Source organism: Metopolophium dirhodum, chromosome 6 (assembly GCF_019925205.1).
Source record: "Metopolophium dirhodum isolate CAU chromosome 6, ASM1992520v1, whole genome shotgun sequence".
Lineage (NCBI taxonomy): Eukaryota > Metazoa > Arthropoda > Insecta > Hemiptera > Aphididae > Metopolophium > Metopolophium dirhodum.
The window spans coordinates 39,104,207-39,127,178 of NC_083565.1; the positions used below are offsets into that span (position 1 = coordinate 39,104,207).

Sequence of the window (22,972 nt, forward strand, 5' to 3'; positions counted from 1 at the left end):
AATGAACCGATCGGTCGTAACGAACCCATCAAGGCCTCTTAATTCTTACCATTTATCGATTACGAGTCCCAAACCGTAGGCGACGAGCATACAGAATCCCATTGATGGCATGTACAAGACGCGTTCCGCTACGACGAATCCCACTGGAAAGAACATGTTCGATGCGGGGAGGAACGGCAGAACGGTCAATCCCAAACTCTGAAATAGTCAAGTTATAATTGTAGTAGGGTACTTGTGTGTATAGGTTTTTAACCGTCAATTTGATTAGCTTTGAAGTTTTTTTAATACAAATGTTTGCACGCGTTACAATACATATTATAGGACTAAGGAGTTATTGCATTTGCTTATTTTTTTTTTGGCGACGAGATTAATTGCTAAATACGTAATCTTGAAATTATATTCAAGAAACTACTAAACAAATATTAAAAGGTTATATAGGTACCTAATTACAATTTGAAAATTTGGCATTTAAAAAAAAATAAAATATATTATGATTCATATTTATTTTGATATAGTTATCACTTTTTTCAAATCTCTAGTCGACATATAATTTGATGAGCAGTTCTTGGTCATGTGCTCGGCGGAAAGTCTCGGAAAATTGTCCGTAAACAGATTGTGTATAACTACCGATAATGACTTAAAAGCACGCGCGGTGTATTTACCATGATGACAACGATGCGTTTGGTTCGATTGGACGTGGTAAACGCCGTGTACACGAGCGCGATGATCACGGTGTATGTGGCCAAAGTCGCCAGGTTCCTTGGATCCGACGTGGATTCGACCAGTGGTATGGTACCCATGGTCCAGTCGCAGCATAGGTCGCACGGGAATATCAGTAACCAAGCGTTCACGCTCACCAGGTAGTTGTAGGTCAGCTGTCTCGCTGGCCAATCCGACACGCTGGCTGGATTGTCAAACCTTTAAAAAACAATAATTGCACTCTGTTAAACACACGGCCATGTGGGTACGCGGCATACGCGGTCGTTATTTATGCTGATTGCCGAATCAGAATACGGGGCACAAGAATTGGTTATATGACAACTTGACATAGGTACAGTGAAACCTCCTTAAAACGGAATCAGTATCGGTGTCTACTGATTTGTCTGTTATAATTTATAAAGGAGTTTCCGTTGTAAGACGTGGTTTTATTGTACACTAAGTGATTCTTTCATCATAAACCACTCATTATTTTAAAAAGTATATTAATTAATTAATATCATTTGGTTTCGAGTCATTAAAAAGCAAAATTTTTTAAAAAAAATACATATATTTATAAATATTTTTTATCCTTATCGCGTTTTTACGTTTTATACTTTTTTGTATGACAACGATACAGTTTAATTTCATATTCTGCTTAGATGAAATTAAAACAAATTATAAGGATACAAAAGCTTACATGAAACCCCGTAAAAAAAATATTTTCAACGACGTTATTACTTTTTGAAACAATGAGTGTGTAACGATAAATTAATCACCCTGTATACGTAACAAATATGACTATACGATTCGATAAAGTGAATAAAAAACTAACGAATAATATGGTTCAAACATTTAAATGGAAATAATATTTTAACATTAATACTGTGGTTATACAAAAATATATTATGTTTAAATATTATTATTATTTTTTTTTAAATTCGGGTCTTTTGATTGAAAACAGATTTGTGTACGAAGTTATCACTGCGTAAACGAACAGTATTTTTTTTTTCAAATATAACCGGTAAGATTATTTATTGAACAAACATTTTGTCGAGATTAATGAGTCAATATCATAATAGTCAGAGAGAAATGACAAATATTTATCGAATTAAATTTTTTAACTTAAATTGCATTTCACATATTTATGTTCGAATATAAAAGATCACGGGATGCATTATTTCGATTCAATAAAAAAACTATAAAAAAAAATAATATATATACCGTGCCGATGCATTTGGCCCTCTCATTTTTGGAGATACTAGCCGAATTTCAAAATGTTTTTTTTCGCATAGTTTTCCATGCACGGAAGTAGTATGTCAATGCCAATAAAACGCACACGCCCATACCCTGTCGGTTTTATTTCGATATTCATTATAACGCGCGCATATATACTACATAAATATATTATATAATATCATATACATCTGCAGTTCGAAAATCGATTTATGTCGCATAACTCCTCGTCGTAGGCCCGGTAAACCTATAGTATACGCAGTTGATTATATACATAAACGACTCCGGAAACACGATATAGTATATTTCATCATAACGGGTGCCGAATTCTGGATATCGGTCGTCTCCCCAAAAATAAAAATCCAACGTTGATGTCTGCCGACAGGCATTATGTGTGTACCTACATAATATACTAACCTAACCTACAGACAACCAATTCTTTTGACCACAATTAATTGATGTTTAATTTTTTATACATTTAAATGTAACAGATTTTACCGGTTTATCATATAAATTTGATAATGTTTGAAACATGTATTCTTCGCTCTGCACATTGACTGCCTACCGTACGATTATACACCAGTTCTAGAGAAACAAAATTTAGAGGCGTTGAGTACTAGAAGAACCAACGCTAACATTGTTTTCTTATCGAAACCCATGATTGGGGAAGTTAATACTCCTGATATGTTATCGAGGACACATTTTTATGTTCCCGGTGCTAATTTGTGTAATTTTTCTCCTTTCCGTGTCCCGTTCTGTGCGACAAATTATTTATATAATGACCCCGTTTTGCGAATGATAAAATTAGCAAATGGGACCCATCACTTCTAAACAATTCTTTTTTTTGTATCACAGTGTTTTTTATTCTATATTATTATCTTTAAGTGCTAGGTATGTGTATTATTAAATTATTAATTATTAATGTCGTGTATTAAAATGTCAATGGCCTGTCCCGTTTATTATTATAATAAATAAATAAATGCAGGTATACCTATAGTGTCTATAGGCGGATAAAACCAAAATACACCACCGATTACATTTTGGAATTCTACATTCGAGCTTCATACCAAACACGTTTGTATGATAAAAAGTGATACAAGTAATCAATTTTTTTTTAAACAATTATCAGACTACATATATTCATTGAAACGAAAACACCCCTCCCGGTATAAATTTAACTTTCAGTCAACTAAAAACATTATTGGACAATAGACGTAGGAAATAAATGTATGGAATGAATATAAAAAAAAATTATAATGCAAATCATATTTTTTTTTTAACGAGGTTGAACGTAATATCTTGTGTACCCACCAAATCGTATAAATTCTTTTTCGCACAAACAGCTCATTTTCCAGCGTTGCCAGTTAATAATATGCATTGTTTGCACCCGTTGTATTATAATTCAAGACAATTATGTTTGTATAATATCCATCTGCATTTTTGAGGACCCATAATAATGTATAGTGACATTTTATTAAAATTGAAGTGATTTTGGGTAAAACAGGGCCTGCATACATAACGATAATAATAGTATTATGGATCGCGTCGACGGATTTGCGACCATATTATTATATAGTATAATATTATTATCTATTATTTTGAGGGGTGTCTGATGATGACGCCACTGCACACGACAACAGTTTAATATAATGTTATACAACCATGAATTATACGTATATGCGTACGTGTCATTACATAATATAGATAACAATACATATATATTATAACATATACACCGAGAGTATAATATTATGGTATACAAACATAGGTATATAAAATATGGTTGCGTCACTCGCGTACTGTATAATTCAGCCGAGCTTCCAAGATATTATTTGTTTCGCTCGCGCCCCATCAAAGATGGTACATGAATAATTAGCAGTGCTGTTTTTGAGGGCATACGGTGGGGGGGGGGGGTAGGGTGTATAGCCGTTTTGGTGAGTTAATATGCACCTTGTAAAAATAGTACAGATGCGCACATGTACCACCCTCGTATACCTTAACATTTTTTTTTTAAAATCAAGCAACGATGTTCTATATTATTATATGACGTATTTTATTAATCATCTATTACAGCGGTTTAAACCTTTTTATATCCGCGTACCACCGACACGAAATTTTCAAGTACCACTTGCCCAAATAACCTTTTTTCTCGCATCAAAAATTTATACGCTATTTTCACGTACGGAATTTAATTTTTTTAGGAAACTCATGACAATATAAGCATTTAATGCACAAAAATGAAATGAAATATTATATGTAAAATTATGAGGTACTCATATTATAATTAATATCAAATAACCCAAATAATATTTTATGTAAATAATGATACATTCCATTTTTTTTTTTTTATAAAGAGGGATTTTCTTCGGATACCAGTATACCACCAATATGAATTTTCAAAGTACCACCAGTGGTACGCGTACCACAGGCTGAGAAACACTGATCTATTAGTTAAATAATTAAGACTGTAATATAAATGTAGAGCGTATTATTGGTATCGTTTGTAGCTGTGATTTTTTTTTTTTTGGTAAAATGTCAGCGTTGATCACAGAGTAACAATTTAATTTCCAAGATAATTATCATTTTAAATTTTATAAAATATTAAATCTGACTTGCGAGGATGTAAAATAGTTTGTAATACTTAAGGGTACAAAAATAAAAATGTAGAAAAATGGTACCAAAAAATGTAGTTTTGTAAAGTTTGTGAATTTGTAAATGTAGACCGTAAGAGCTTTGCGAAATAATTGTTCTTGGCTTATTGAATGGAATGGTTGAGTCTAATTAGCTGTGTCGAACTTATACAATTCCAATATGCATTGCATATTTGCATCATTGCCTTAAAATCATAAAGAGAGTATATTTATTTTTCCGGAAACACCACTGAATAATGGAGGGGTAAAAAAAATATGTCAACGTTGGAAGGAGTGACAATTGGTCGCAGGCACACGCAATTATAAAGGAGCACAACACACAGAAATTGAGAAAATAGTTCGTTTTTTTTTTAATGTGAAAGAACGTTCGATTCTAAGAAAAACGGTAAAGGTTTAACTTTTTACTGATATTATTCAACGCGATAGTTACTAGGAATTGAGAAAAAACTCATGAAGTTATTGTGCCACCGGGTTCACCGTATTTGCTCACTTATCTTATACGTGTTTGATCGCTTCACACAATAATTTACCAGCTAAAGTATATTCTGAATTTTCGTTGTACGACGTAGTACAGAGATGTGTTTTTATGCTCCGAAGACGTTAGTGGAATATTTCTAGTGTCTAATTTTTTTTCAAATATTTAAAACCTTATAAGAGTAATTTTGTGACAACACCGCCACAGAAGCGTGTTTAACAAAAATATTTAATTTAAGTATTGTTAATAACAATAATAATAAAAAAAAAAACTAAACAATATATATTGAAATTATGATACTTCGCTATATCGTCGTCGTCGTCGATAAAAATTCTATCTCACTACGAAAATCAAACATCAAAAATAACATTTTTACTTTGGCAAGTCATTGTGCAAAGTGAGCGCAACTAATATTTATCGAACTCTTTCTTTACACGTGTATATAAGATGGGCATTTGTGGCGAGCCCGGCCAATGACGTCACGCAAGTATATTCTCAAAAATATCCTAATGTCTCTTTAAAAAATATTTTTGTTTTCATCAAATTTTGACCACGTCTGTTTCTCATAGTTCTGACTAAAGGTACGATAGTGTTTAACATCTAATAACAATTTTAAGAAACCATTTTTTGTGTAGGTACTCCTTTCAAGAACAGGTTGGCGATCAGCTGGTATACAATAACATAATATGGTATGTACCTGGTAAACACCGGTAGCTTGGAGCCCATGATTTTCAGCCGGAACGCCAGTAGCGCACACGTTGACAGGAACAAGAACGCCAGCCGCTTGACCGCGTCCGACGGGATGGCCTGCAGCCCGCCGAACGAGCCGGAAGTCGCGTTTCCGGTGCCGTTTTTTTGGCGAACCGCCTCCTCCTCCGCCGCCGGTGGCCGACTGGCCGCTGTTCACGGCCACGGACAGCCTGAACGAGTTCATCAAGTCCTTCGGCCTGATCTGAAACAGTTAAAATTGAACCTTATAGCATATCGTGTACCGAGTTCTGACCCACTGCCACGAGTCTCCTGAGATATTTACACATTTGATTTTTAGCAATAAAAACATTAAGTACTCGGGTAGGTAATTTTGACATATTTTAACCGAGGACACTCGGGGTAGTAATATCAACTAAATATGTCACATAAAATAATTAAAGATTATTAATTATCGCCTCGTAAGGATTTTTTATTATTATGTAGTGTACCGACCGCCTACTTAAAAGTTATAATATTATCGCGCTATAATAAATATGTTATAATAGTTGTTAAACATTTAAAAGCCATAAATAATGACTGTGATAATAATAATCACGGGAAAAAATTATGGTTCTTATTTTTCATGATAAATTCTAAATACAAAACATTAAAAACATTTAATTATTCAGCACACAAAAACCATTACAAATTAATTTGAAAAAAAAAACAAAACAATTTTATACATTTTTAAAAAGTTAAAACAAACATTGTTAGGTACTTTTTATTGTTGATAAATTAGCTTTACTTATAGGTACTTATTTTTACGTGAAAACCAATTATATATGGTACCCAGAATAACACAATACACCTCTGGATTATTATTTAAATCTATTCATGTCACATTTTGTATTGCGTAAGCATTCGTTTGTACCTATAGATCCACCATTTTAACATTGTCCATTCGTTACTTATATCATTGATTATAAATTCTAGTATTTATAATCAATGCTTATATTAACGAATTTATCCCATTGGAGTTTTCATCAATTTTTCGTAATCCAATATTAGCAATATCTTAATAATTATTATTACGGAACGGATTATTATTAAAATCAATATAATATTTAAATAAATAAATATTTGTTTGTAGTTTGAATATTGAAAAGTTGACTACAGTTGAGTACAAATCACGACAAGTTCAATAAATTGGCACTAATTTTATTTAAAATATTCGCGCGATAAAGGTATACTTTCTACATAAGGAACTATTTTTGTGTGTGTGTTTTTTTAACTACAACAAATGCGTGGGTCACGTGAGTCAAATCAATAAGATAAATTACGGCGATTTGGTATGAAAAAAATGATATTGCAATATGCATTGGGTTGAAAAAATATTTATTAAAAACGATATACCAATAACAACTTAAATGACGAAAAATTATTTATCTAAATAAACAATGTTAGTGATGTCCCCATTAATTTACTACTCTGGAAACATGTCGTTTTTTTTATTTAAGTTAAATATTTATCGGTTTAAAATAACTATTATATAGGTAGTCTGTTTTAGGAATAAACATTATATTGTAATTGAATATTTTTACTTTTATATGCAAATAAAAACCGTTCTCTACAATACGTATTATTATATACTATGAATACGAGTTGAAGACGGATTACCGTTAACTAGAGAACAATGATACACAATTTGTTGTTGGGCTGTTGAAATTCGCTGCCCGGGGCGATTTCCCACCGCGGTAATCCTTTAAATACGTGCGACCTGGTGTACGTGTATAAGTTTATGGTACCTATACATTTAATGTTAACGAGTATACCGTCCGTATACAGGGTGATTAAACGTCGATGATCATTCCAAAAATTTCTCCTATGCAAATAAATTTATTAAAATCCGAAATCGATGGATTTTTCTCAATAGGTAATATACTTGAAGACCGTATTCTTTATATTTCGTACTACTCAATAAGAAGACGTGTCCCCGCGGCGATACAAACGTATGTGTTTCAGATAAGAACCTCTCACATCCCTTAGTCTCGAATGTAAATTATTTGGTGGATATTTTTTTTGGAAAAAGTCAATGCACACATCTGATTTAAAATTCGATTGAGTAATTGTTTCTCAGTTATCAAAATAATACTACCTAAGGACAATTGTCCTTAAAAATCGTTTTACAAAAATATAAAAAAAGGTTCAATATTGGACCATTCATGAAAATTATAAATATTAATAATTACTGTATTAATTATTGTATTCAAATATCGTCATAGCCTCGAAAACTCCTCGTTGGAATTTCGATATGGACACTACGAAATGTTCGGAAAAGTTGTCCGCTCCATAATTTGCAGTAGATATGGGTGGGGGGGGGGGGTGCAGGAGTTCTCGTTTGAAAATCAAGGGTCGGTATTTCCACTGGACACCTGCTCCTATTAATCGGTACGAATAAAATCTCGAGAATTTGAGAATATCGTGCACGATCTTTGAGTACCTATATTTCAAAATGTTTTGAACGGACTGAAAGAAAAAAAAAAGTTACGGTACGAACACGCTCGGCGAGACATCCTGTACCTATACTATATACGAGTCCTCGTCGCGGGTGGTCAACTAAATCGGTCGGTCGTGCACGGCACACGCACGTCCGTCGTCGTGGGTTTATCACCGAAAACGTACGTCTATTATTCCCACTCGCGCCATTAAGCCCACACACGCACGCATGAACACACGCGGCATTCGTCGTGTTTCCTACGGCTACGGTGCCTGTGCGAGGGGCCCCTTTTATATAAATTATTACGATCCGACGGCGGTGAGAAACAATCCGCGGGCGAGACGAGATTTGCGACGAGGGGAGCGCGACGCAAAGAAAAAAGAAGATTAAATAAATTTTTATACGCAGACGATATCTTTCTTATTGTTATTACTTTATTTTTTTTCCGCCCCCCCCCCCCCCCAACGCGTGTTTCTCAATTCCCCTTCCTTCAAAAGGGTTCCGCTTCAGCGTTTCCGCCCCTGCCCGGCGCACAATTTAATATTTCGCAAACTTCCAGCGCACGCGAATCGAAAGTTTCCTCCGTAGGTATACCGCGCGGTAGTATTACACACAGCTATATATTATATACCCGGGTACGAGGGGTTTTCGACATTTTTTTCTCTCCTCGAAGGCACGCAGAAGTAAATACCTGTGGGCACTATTATAGTGACAAGTCGTCGGGAACCGCGACGACACTCGACAGAGACGACCTTTTGCATATCCGTTTATTCAGTTGATCGGTGGTGGTCAATTGCAGACCAATCCCTAAATCAAGTATGAGTTGTGGCCATGTAATAATATTACCACTTCGTATCAGATTGACCGTGCTGTCTCTCAAAACTTTTTTTTTTATCGTTTTATTGTTTTCTCATTTATGTTGTTTTTTGAATTAAACTGTCCTATTAATTATTGTTTAAGGTGTTATCGTCTGTTGTCTGATATAAAGGCTATTAATTTTTCACATGTTTTCTTTGATTTGAATCCTTTACTGTATCATGTATTGAACTCGAAGTAACACATCAACGAAGTCATACATGTTAGGACAGTGGTGGTGGTTAGGTTAGGTTAACCTAACGGGACAGAGGCGGCGCAATATTGTATATTTTAAATATTTTTACCACCCTTCATTGGACCAGAACAAGCAGCAGAGACCATGAATAATTAATAATTATAATATTCGCCATGATATTTGTGTTGAGGTCTTACGACTATGTATTTATACACCCACCCTCCCATTTCAGACATGAAGCAATTGAACTTCAAATAATCTTATATCCCGCCGCTACTGTGTTAGGGAGGCTAACGACATACATATTTAGTTTTGAGTGAACACTTTCACGAATGTTAGTTGTACGGTTGCAACTACAACTGTGCCTAAATACTAGGGGGACAATGGAGTCCGGTGAATTATTCCTCGGGCCACACACATACAGCTAAAAGGCGATTTATCGGGCCGGAATTCACCACGGCTTCGACGTCGGTGGCCCACAACTCACCCACAGCCGAGATGATTTGCATGGGGTGATAGCACGTCGGTCGTGGATGCCATCAATTTTTCTAGACTCCGATAAGTGGTTTGTGTGTATGTGTGTTCGTGTTTGCACGCAGAAACGGTGGGAGAAAACCGCCTGAATTATGCGATACACACATGTGACGCGTGTGTGTCTAGTTTAAGGGATTTTCGAAATTGATAATATTATTATCAACGCGCGTGACGAATCTTCATCCAAGGGGCTGACGATGACGGTCGGGGCGAGCACGAAAACACGTCCAAACGATTTTATCCGCAAACGAAATTAAACAAAAAAAATTTCACGGCAAAAACCAGCGCATAACATTAACGCTTTTTTCCAATTCAATTTTACTATACCCTTTTATATTAATTTTTTTACCCGCGCGCGTTCATGGTATGATATATATATATATATATTTGTTTTATTGTATATACGAGTGATTTATTGTTTTTGGCATAAACTTGTACCACGCGGGCGTCGGTAGTAAAGCATTCAAATATATATTTTGGGCACCGAAATACTATTCCGCGGGAAGCCTTTTTTGTTCGGTATTATTTATTGATATCTTTATAATTCATCCAGATTTTATCGGTGATTGAATAATAATAATAATAATAATAATAATAAAAAGTTAAATGGTTCGCACACCACGATTAAAAATTAAAACAACGGATATAGATTTTTAAAAGCGTTATCGGGTACAACGTCTAAAACGGACGAACAAAAAAAAAAAATAATAATATTAATAAATCTCATCGGCACGAAAGTATTATGTAAAGAGAAAACCTTTTATTTTTTTCACATTGTACGCGCCAAGAAAATATTATATACCTATTATATAAGTACGTTTACTGAACTGCAAAAGATGTATTTCCAACGAATTCTATTAGACTACTCACGGGCCCCCTAGACCACGACGGTTTTTTTTTTTGTTTGTTTGTTTTTTTATTTATTTATTATCATTCATTTTTTCTCTTCTGCCGTGGGTTGTAGCCAATCGAAAATACGAGTATATAATATATATATTTCCCGCATTGTAACGAATTCAGTGGAATAAATGTTACTATCTTTACGCTAAACCCCAAGGAAATCTGTTCAGAAATGTATTTCCCATCTTCGCGTAAACCCCATAAATCTTACCGCGCTGCAGTTTTACCTTCCGAGTAAACGACGAATTTTCACTCGGTTTAGGTGCACACAATATGCATAAATGTTTTGACCTACATATGTAAAAGTCAGATTTGCGCTGGAGCGCGATTGGTTTATTATTCGAGTGAATTTAAGTGCGACTACAGTAAGTCTGCGATGGGATAGATGCCAACGCACATGACACACAAACTTGACATTTGGCAAAGAGCCGTCTTAGAGCGGCAAAGGCCTTTTTGTCATTTCAATGATTATCTGTATCGCGGGACATTTGTCTCGGAGACGCGACAGAATACCCGCGTTTTATTTTTGCTCTTTATATTATTATTATTGTTCGCGTTACCTCGCATATCGTTTCTACACACGAGTGCAGCACATTTGCCTAACACGTGTGCCGTGTTTGCAACTTGTCGATATCATATTATAAATATTGTATATAATATGATTGTCATAAATTAAACAGTGCACCTAATAATATTATAATGCCGGATATATATATTATTATACAGAGTGATCCATTTAAGTGTCTACACTGGTTATTTCAAAAATATTTTTTATTGACAATTCGAGACATTTCCGAAAAAAAATTATATTTTTTACTATTTTGAGGGACACCGTACATTTTGTATTTCATATTCCGAAGCCATATATTATATTGAGTATTTTTATCAGACTCCAGACAAGAAGTTCGTTAAGTAAAAGAATTTAATGTATCGATGAGCGGAGTAGAATGGTACATGGTTAACGCCGCAAAATGTTGCCCTCTACTCCGCTAATCGAAACTTTAATTACTAATAAATAATGAACTACTTCTCAGAAATTTGATTTTTGTACTCCGAATAATATTCTGTTTCGGAACATGAAATGAAAAATGTATGGTGTCATTGAAAAAAGTGAAAAACTTAAAAATTATTTTCATTACCAAAGTGTTGTTTTTAAATGATATCAAATTGTATAAAATGTAAAAACTTTTCGAAATAACGAGTGCAGGCGCTCATAAATGGTTCAAAAAGAGTAAATACAATTTTATAGTTATAGAATTTTATTATTATAATCGTCCAAATCAATGAATTTTAGAAAAGCTTTAACTTTAGGAAAATATATTATGATCCACAGTATATTATAATATTCTATATACGCTTTTTCCCATTTGTTTGATCGTTTGGAAGGTATTTTTAAATAGCATTATGTAAAATGTTTTTTTTTTTTTTTTTAATATATATATAAATTATAATTGAATTCAGCAGAATAAACAATTTTGTTTCGCAAGCAAAAAAAAAAGCAACAAAAACAATTATAGAAAATAAGTTACGGGAAGCTTTGTATTTAAGACAAAAGTGTTTCACGACAGTACTTGAGACGACGACTACTACGCTGCTGCCGCCGCCGGAGCAATTGATTCGATTTTGAATTATTTTCTCTCATAAACGATAATTATTCTCGTTAAGGAGTTAACGAAATATAAATAATAATCGTGTACGTATTATTATACAGCCTTATCCGGTATACGCACTCGAATATTAATGATCGTCCGGCGAATCGCTGTCGACCTCAATTTCTGTACGAGGCGAAGTCTTGTAATTAATCACATTATACACGCACTAGAAAATCGGTTTAACCGTTTACAAAACACAAAAACATGAAAAAAAAAACTATCTCTTGGGATAAAAAAAAAAAAAAAAAACTAGAGACTTCGAGAACAGATTTGTTACGCTCTGCTGTTGTTGTTGGGTTTTTTTGATGTAAATTGGCATACGAAAGGAACGGTATATTATACTATATCATATAATAATAATAATAATATAATACGCACTACGTGGTTAAATTTGAAATAATATTTGGCCTCTTGTCTTAACAATTTATTTTATCGTCCTCGTGACGATTTTACATTATTTTTCGGAAGAACAGCCACACCGCCGCCGCCGCCACCTCTCCTTCACCGCGAACGTTCCGCATAGCTCTCCGCAGATTATTACGACGTCAATAATTTGTATCTGCCTCGGTCGTTGTTTTCGGGACAGTGTCGCCGTGAAATATTTTGTGGCGGTAATATATATTGTAAATATATATTATAGAGGCAAATAAGTGAGCGGCGCTAAATTGTAACGTTTTTCGGGAAATAAATAAACACAATAATATACCGGGTGATTCTTTTATCGATTGAACAATCATTATTTCAAAAGCACAAACGTTTTGAAAAAAAATGACACTAATTCTAGTCGTTAAAAAATGACATTTTAAAATATATATATTATATATAAAAATTGTGTATATATTTATTTATTTATTTACGGAATAAATCCATTAATGAATATTTAGTTTAGTAATTACATATTATTTAAACATAGATATAGTACAAGCGAATAGTTTACAATATATTAAATATTATTAAATTATAACTGACTTAACAGTGAATAATTAAAAACATTAAAACAAAACAAAAAATACTTTTTAAATAATCATACATTAAATGTTGACTGAATATCATTTATATTACAAAAAAAAACAAATCTTTATTAACTGAATTTGCAATAGACATCAGTGAATTTATCAGAGAGGGAAAAGAATAATTGGTACGTATATTTTTCAAAGTAAATATATCGTTATTTCTTGGCATTCAATTTTGTTATTTAATAATTTAAAAAGAAAAATATATAAGATAGATATTTTCTACGATTTCTTAAAATAGGTAGGTATATTAAAAAAAATGGATACTTCTTCATAACCTGAATGGGAAGGGCGCTCTACATTACATCTGAAGGATAAAAAGCGTAAATATAGATAATATATATATATATAAAATATTAATTTTTTTTTAATAGTTTTATGAGAATTTCGAAAGCTACATAAATATCGAATTTAGGACAAGTAGTTTATGAGTATTCAAGTATAATATAGATGAGCGAAGTGGAGTGGTACGCGCGGTTACCCCGCAAAATGATGGTGCACTGCTCGTCCGCTCATCAAATCTTTAAATACTTATAAGTTATAAGCAGCTACTCATCGTAAATTCAATTTTCATGTATCCGAATACTCGGAAAAATATTCTGCTTCGAAAGAGTTAATTAAAACTGTATGTTCTCATTATAACAAGTAAAAGATTAAAAAATTGTAAGGATAAAAATATTTTCAAAAACATTAATACTTTTTGAATAATGAGTGTCCTTTGTTAAATGAATCACCCGGTTCATATATATTATTATTATTATTTCAAGAAAATTAATTAGTTAAGGGTTTTGTGACAAAGTAAAAAATTATGACTCAATACTATATTATTCACCCTTCCCGAGTTGTAATTTATATGCACATTACGTAAAATTACTGGTTTATAATTGCCACCGTATACATTAGCATTTAGGCACTGTTTTCGTTTCCGTTATTGCCATTACAGGATCTTAAGTAGCATCCGACCGTCGCCGAACTACGATGGTAAATTACTTTGAACAATAACTGCGACAATCGGGTTTTGTGTGTTTGTATATATATATATATATATATATAAGAGGTGATCTGTTAAACGTAAGACACTCATTATTTCGGAAAACAATAACGTTTTAGGAAATATTTTCTTTTGCACAATTTTATAAGACAACATTCTTGGATAAATATTATATGTTTATTTATTATGACGTTCTTTATTGTAATCATTTTTTTAAATTTTTTACTCTTGTGAATGAAAACATGGGAATATTATTTGCAGTGTTTGGTCTATAAAAATCAAATTTCGGACAAGTAGTTGATTTATTTTGTTTTAGTTTATTCTGCTCTGGAACATAAGGAACGCATGTTTTGAAAAATTATAACAACGAAAAAAAAAATAATAATTTAATAAATAAAAATAATATTTTCAAAAACGTTAATAGTTTTGGAAATAATGAGTGTATTGCATTAAATGGATTACTCGGTATATATTATGCGTATTGTGTACAGCAGTCTCTAAACGATTCCACATACGGCGCAGAGGACGTTTCGGAAACCTGAAGTATATGAAATAAGTGATTTAACAACAATACGAAAAAGAAAATATATTGCATTTTGCACTGTCCTGATGTTCCTATTAATTTTGCATTTTGTAATTTTCCATTACCCGACTTATAAAACTACGATCAACAAATAATGAATCACAGAAATATTTTAAATATTATTCATCTACATCGGTCGTTATCTGATCTTATCTTAGTCATCTCGTTTGTACATAATTATTATGGAATCAAACAAACAATTTAATCACATCACATGGAAAATACAGAATATGTCGCGGTTTGTTCATCTTACACGACCCAAACACCAATCAAAACTTTTCACGAACTTAAATCAAATAATTTTTTTTTAAAACTTTTGGTGTAGGTATATATTTCCATTTCAATTTGATTTTGAGTTTGACGCATATCGTCGTAAAACTTCACAAGACTTTTCCAACATACTTTTAGGTCACGTGGCTCAAAATAATATTATCTAAGATCAAAGCGCCTAATGGTATGATATAGGTACATTGTACATATTATTACGTTTAATAGTTCATTTTCAAACTAATTAAACATTTTTTATAAAATGTCGATAACACATCGGTTGATAAGCTTGCAGTTGAGTCAGTGAAATTAGTTTTTCGCTTAAACCAACGGTTGAGCGATTCGGTTACACGATATCTGGTAAAAGCATTAAAAGGCGTAAGCTATTTTCTTTTGACAACTATTTCTGGTGAAGGGTTCACCACATCAGTCTTCTCGCGACCGATCAGAGAATTATTATTTTCTAAATACATTTCGAATACAATGGACAATTTAAAACAATATACGCGATCGCCGTAGTACTATTTTTTATACAAGTAATTAGAAAAGTATTAAAAAATAAAAATAGAAATCTATTTGGAATGCTATACTATATTTTACCCAACGAATGGGTACCTCATTATTTTCGCTTATTGATGTCGTGGTTTAAAATAAATAAATAAAACAATCAAATTTAGAATTAAACGACTATATAAGGGCGTAAGAGAATATCACGGTATAATATAATATTTTATTCATGAAAAAAGGGGAGAACACGTCACGCACAATCAAATGTTTATTATTTGCGTTTCGTATCGAGGTGACAATCCAAAAGCATTTTACGTGTTCAATGCTAGAATAACAATGACAATTGTGTGGTGTCCTTAAGAAATTGACGTTCGACGTATGATTATAGGCTCACATTATAACGTGCCATAGGTGAGTATGATACTCGTGCATTGTTGTCATTAACTGCAGTTATTATCAATCGCTGGTTTGACACCCGACAAATAACCTTTCCGGTCTTGTACCCGGTTGGTGCGACCTCACAGCTGACGAGCGTTTCGGACGATTAAAAACATAAAAAACATAATAATATATCGATGAAAAAAAAGCAGACATCGAGTGAAACTCATTTCAATAATGGCACCCTGCAGGGTGTTTATTTATGTCTAAACCGGGCGGCAGCAGCCGGGGTGGGTGCAAAAACCACAAAACGAAACTCGAAGGCGAAAGTGTATATATATATTATTATATACATAAAAATGAAGCGGTAAAAAAAAAAAATCACATAAAAGCCTCGGGTGAAACGCATTAAAAGGAAATATTGTTACGGAATAAAGCGATATTTATTGCTAAAACGATTCTCAGACCCCAGGCCGAGCTGGTATTGCAATAGATGGCGGTGGTGGCGGCGGCGGCGGAGGAGGTCAGAAAATATCGGAATATTATTATAGTGGAAACGTGACTCGTTTCTGGACAATTTAATGGCGTGTAGGCCTCGTTCGAACGACCGTGTGAGCGGGCGTCATATCACTGTTTTAAACGTTTAAAAATAGAATGTACTTAACCCATTTAACGATAATTTTAAGTACTTTTGGTGCTCGAATAATTGATACCGCATATATTATATTCTCCGGAAAAGCTCGTTGCGGGGTTAACTGCGAGCTGCTCTGCTGGAGGGTCAGAGGATGGGTGGCTGCGGCGTTTACCGATTCCACGTCAAAGCTGCATCGTTTAGATTAGCAAATCTATCGAGTCAGAACAGTTTCTCAGAAGTCACGTTTTCGTCAAAGAGCTTGGGCATTAAGCTTAAGTTAATTTTGTGTACATATAACATTATAATTAAATCCCTCCCCACATTTATATCATATATATACATATATATATATATTACATATACACACATACGATGTATATAAATATATATTTATTACTCGTCGTACACAAGGGTACGGTTCAATTAGTCGAAATTCTCAAACTGAACCATTATAAAATAAAGCAATTAATGATTATAATAAATATAAATAGACTTTTGATAATTAATGTAAATTGTGTTATGATTGATCGAATTTGACAAGTTTTAATTTAATTAAATCGATAGATTCAAATTAAAAACCGAGTGCTGAGTACCAAAATAATTAATTTATGCATATACATTATACATATATATATATTATAAACTATTATACTAGTACATATTATACAACTACCAACATTAATTATGATCTATTCGACACAATCGACTATCGAACGATTCAACATGTCGTTCCATTTCAGCCAAAATATTGTACTTAAAATTGTACGAATAACTCACTGCCCACCACAGTAAAAACCTTAACAAGATTGAGCTCGAATAGGTACGCGAAAAATTGTTTTTTGTCTTAAACACGGCCACTAATCAAACTTTATCAGTCAGGGATGGACAAGTTACTAGATCAGCATTATAACTATACCTACTTGGAAGATACGAATTATAAGATATTGTAACTTTGAAATTGGCAACTGGTTGCAAGTTACAGTTACATTTAAAGTTGAAATAGTTACCTATAATTATTATTGTTCATATTGCATTCAAAGAATATGATGGTACTGCAAAATATTTGTTTGTTTGTGTGGTTAATGAGTAATATAATATATCGTGTAAGTTATAACTAAGTAATTTAACAAATTATTAACGTTGACATCGTTAGGACATTGGTTTAAAGATATTACGAAATTTAACAACTGATATGACGTATGGATAGAGCATAATAATATGCCATAAATAAAATATACAAAAAGGCCAACTATAATAATATGACATAATATTATTATGTTGACTTGAAATATGGAAACACGAACAGTAACTTATATACACACCGATTTTACCCCTCTATATTTCAACAATGATTGGATCTGGCAACGTTGGACGACAAAAAAAAATAGAGCGTGCTCGGTCGAAATACTAAAAACGTTGCTCCGATTTATTAAGAAGATAGTGCTGATTTATTTTTAATAACACCATAAACGACTAAAACAAAACTATTAGAACCCGAATTCGTTCGGTCGATATGCGTGACATGCATGATTTCTCTATAGTCGTACGACTATTTTCCGTTTCATTTTTTTACGAAAAGCCTAATTATTATATTATTTCCTTTGCAAAACGATAAAACGCTCCGAACCCGTGTTCGACACTGTCGGGACTGTTACTCTTCCAAAACAGAGCCCATGGTTGAAATGGCTAAATAAACAGCTATTTCGCATTGTGTCAACTGTTTATTGCACCCCATTCTGGTTCTATCAAAATACGATTCAATGAAGTTTTCAATTGTTACCGTGCCATATGAATCCACCCTTCCCCCGGGGCATTGTTCGAGTAATGGAATAGCAGAGGTTCATAGAACATAATATCTACAAACGATTGTGAATAAACGTGGACGAATTTATTATGATTTTTAATATGTGATTTTATTAAGTAATACGATAAAATAGAACGCCTAAATAATATATATTTTTTTATAAATATACTAAGTATACTGAATCATAAATATTTCAATTATCTAAAAAAATGTAAGTCAATACAAAACACTTAAGTAAACCTATTAAACGGATCAATATAAAACGCTACATGTCATAATTTTATCTGTTCGTCTATTCTACAAACGTAATTCATTAATTTATATACTATATACACTTGTGTTATATTTATTATAATATACATAGGTTATACTTTACACGAACAATGTTAATCGTTTAAATAACTTTAAATTGTCTGTCGTTAGTGATGTATTATATTTTTAATTATTGTCTAAGATTTTGATTTCTTACTCCATTGCCTTGAACTATTTCAATAAAACAAGTCTAAACTGTATCACTTATTTTACACTCACATAATTCTACTTATCTTACTATGGAACAAGATATGAACACGGTGTCAAAAATATATACATTAATAAAATTCCAGTAAAATCATTTTTTTGCGTTTTATTTTATATAAAAAAATATTTTGGCTTATGTAATTCAATATTATTAAGTACAAAATATATAAACTATTTATTGGTTGTAAGTTATTGTAACTAGGAACTATATTTTGTTTTCTAAACAAAAAAACATCCTATAATTATTTATTTAAAATTTTTCTTATATATTATATCGACAAATTAACTATGAGTAATAAAAATGAAATTGAAAATAGAATAAAAGAAACAGAAAATTGCATAGACGAACTTGAGTATCAGCTTTGTGACTACGAAAATGTGGTTGTCCACAGAAATTGTATTAAATCTGAGCTCACAAAAGGTAAAGAAAAGTTGAATAACATTATAATCGAAAAAACAAACATATTAAACGACTTAAAACGTGAAATCAAAGAATTAAGTTGTAAATATAATATGCAACAAGAACGTTTAATGAATATTCAAGAAGAAAATAATTCGTTAAAGTGTGAAAATGAGCAAATACTTAATAAACTAGATGATTATCAGATATCTGTATGTGAGTTAAATAATATCGGTTCTACACTTTTGGAGAAAAAGAATAAACTAGAAAAGGAACTTTCAGAAGCTATGAAGATTACTAACAAGTTACAAGATAGGCACCAATTAGAGCAATCAGAAGTGCAAGATATGGATCAAGATATTATATGCATTCAAAAGACTCTGACTAAACTAATAACACAAATCACTGAAGTGGAGAAAAATATAAATATTGAGCAAAACCGTCACGAGTGTTCACAGTCTTTAATATGTGAATTAAAAATTAAAATTGAACAAATTTCCAAGTCATTTCAAACCAAGATGACTGAAATTCGTTGTAAATTTAATGAAAAATCGGCCGAGTTATGTATGCTCAAACTGAAATTAAAAGATAAACAAGCCGAGCTATTGGAGCAAAAAAGTCGTACGATACAGTTAGAGGAGGAACGTAACTTATTACAAGCGGAACATTGTAAAGAAAAATGTAAAATAGACAAGGAAATTGAAGAACTTAGAGTCGAGCTTAAGTCAAATGCCTCGAAGCTCAAATGTGTTAATTCAAAACTTTGCGATGCACAAATGGAGAGTACAAAACTCAAATGTCAGATAAAAGAGCAAAACGAGTCGTTGAAACAATTGGAACCAAAGAAAGAAAAGCTACAGCAGGAAGTGAAAAGGATCAAAGACACTGCAGAGTCAACAACAGAGATGATAACGGCACAGCTTAAAAAATATGAAAACGATAAACAAATGTTTGATAGGAAATTAGAATCAAAACAACAAGAACAGTGTCAACTCAAAAAATTAAGTAGGAACCAAACAGAACAACTGACAAAGTTGAGGAAAGAAATATCAGACGTTAAGTGTAATTTGGCTGGGAAATATATACCAAATCACGCTTAATTTCTGATATTTTGTCTTAATTTGGGTTGATTTTCTGTATGATGTTTACTCGATTTTTTAATTTTTTGTTGAAAATATTCTTACCGTTATCACGATTTTTAAGTACAATGTTAACTATAAAATAAAATGCTTTTATTAATACTATGTCTTCGTTGTATCTATAATATTATATATTACTGATATTTTAATATCGAATATATGAATTCTATAGACCATTTGTCTTTTGATATTGCTTAGGACGATTCCTTTAACAGCTGTTACTTATTCATTCTAACCATCGAAAAAGAAAAATTTTAAATAATATACGATGTATCGGTAAGTACACACTTTTCAGCTGTAAATTAAATTCGTTTGTTCCGTATTTGTCATATTCTCATATCATTGGCCATTCTATAGGTATAGTATAACCTACCTATACCTATAGTTTTTATCTTGTCAAAATATTTAATTGACTCGTTTTCAGCTGAAAATGTATTGAGGTTAGTACGTTTTGTTTATGTATCGTAAAAAGTTTTGAACCAATACCTACCAATACATACAACAACACGTTGGCACGCTATTGTTAAAACTTTATTTTTTCCTTACAATAAGCATCCCGAAGTTCTTTAATTTTGTCGTTCGGTGTATTTCTCGTTCGGTTTAGCGTTTTGCTATTTTTCACGAATGTTTCCGTATGCAAATTAGATTTCGGTCTTTGACTTTAGGTTTCGATATCACTATAGTAGTTGTGGCCTATCTTGAAACTTCTCGGTGATGAACTCTCCGCGGTATACGAAAGTTACTTTTGTACTATTTGAGAGACCTCAAAGAGGGTTGTATGGATAATTTCTAGCTTTTCGACGGCAAACTCTATTACTCAACTAATTCATCAAATACCTGCTCGTTTTCAAACCGCAAACGATCCTTCGCGTCGCGTATTTCATTTACTAATTATAAGCACATCGTTTCTCGTTTTGACTTGTTTTGCGCGGATGATTGCTTATGGTCTTAATTAAATCCAATTTCGAGAGACTCTACAATTTCGGAAAACCGTTGCGCCGAACATCCATGTTTTTTACGAGCGTGTGTAATGTTAAAATAATTATATTATGCATTATTATTATTATAGTTGTACCTATAGTTCATTTATAAGTTACGGGCTTTAACTTATGAATACAACGTGCAATATTGTAATCTATAAGTAAGCCCTTTCATTAGTTAACTTATTGTTTTACTAGGGTGTTTCGTATACAGAAATATTGATGATTTATTAGATAATATTATTATCTGCTCACGATTAAACCACAAGTTACAACACTGCAAGACATATAGAAAGTACGTCATAAATAAGAAAAACTTAACAATACGAACTAAACCCAAAAACAATAAACTTCAAAGATTCGTGTAATTCAAACACATAATAGTATGCACGGTGTGGGTATTACGTAAAATAGGTAGTACAATTACTATAGTTGTTCGCATAGATAGCACCTATATTTTCTATAAACAAAAAAACCAAATTGTTCTGGTTGATCGTGCAGGAAGAAAAAAAATTGTATTATTTAATCGAATACCTATATAATGTGATTACTTATGCCGAATAAGCCATCATATATACTTATACTTGCAAGTATACCTCAACTATGATAGAGTAGAATAACATAAAAAATCCATCATTTTAATGTGTTAAAAAAAAATATTAAAAAACCTGCAGTAGGTAAGCAATTCTGTCCGTCGACTCGCGCTCCCGGTGTGTAGGAATAGGTTATTGGAAAACAAAACAACCACCCCGTCCGCATGACGGGACACGATTGACGCAGGGTGTGTGTGTTTATTTGGTTTGGGGTGTACCCGAGCAAACTAGACGCGAGATGACGACAATCGAAGGGACGTGCTTATCATATATGTCGGCGTTTTCAGTAGGTAGTTCTAACCCGGTACAGGACGCGTGCACGTACCTATAGGTATAAGACCCGCCGTCGTCGGGCCGGCACACGGTTCGAATTCTGTTTTGACACGAACACGCCCGGCGTGGATGATGATGATTTAATTTCCACGTTGATAATCGCAGAAGTCTATTCGATTATCGGACGTACCCGCACGTGCTATATACCTACATCGAGTGGGCAGGAGCACTTTTCCGTTTCGCATAATATATAATAGGTGTGCGCCGTAGCTCTATTCGTGCGGCTGATTTCAAGGTCAGCCGTTCGTACTCGGCATATCATCAAATAAACGCGAAACGCATAATAATAATTAACTTCGAACACGCAACGGCGGTGGCGGCGACCACCGACGGATAACTCATTCGAATGTGTGTTTTGTATACTTAATGGCCGACGAAACTATCCGGCCTCGTAGGCGCAATATTATTCTAGACAGCTGCTCGCCCTTCACAGTCTCTCCGCGACCTTC

At 32.9% G+C, this 22,972-nt stretch overlaps 1 protein-coding gene across 1 annotated transcript in view; it reads right to left on the reverse strand.

Moving 5' to 3' along the window:
- LOC132947011 (protein O-mannosyl-transferase Tmtc3-like) overlaps positions 1-22,972 on the reverse strand; it is a 59,500-nt gene that overhangs the window by 3,772 nt on the left and 32,756 nt on the right. The window contains 4 exon segments of the mRNA XM_061017176.1: positions 50-198; positions 663-918; positions 5,756-5,913; positions 5,915-6,010. Of these exon segments, the coding sequence (XP_060873159.1) occupies positions 50-198; positions 663-918; positions 5,756-5,913; positions 5,915-6,010 (659 nt within the window).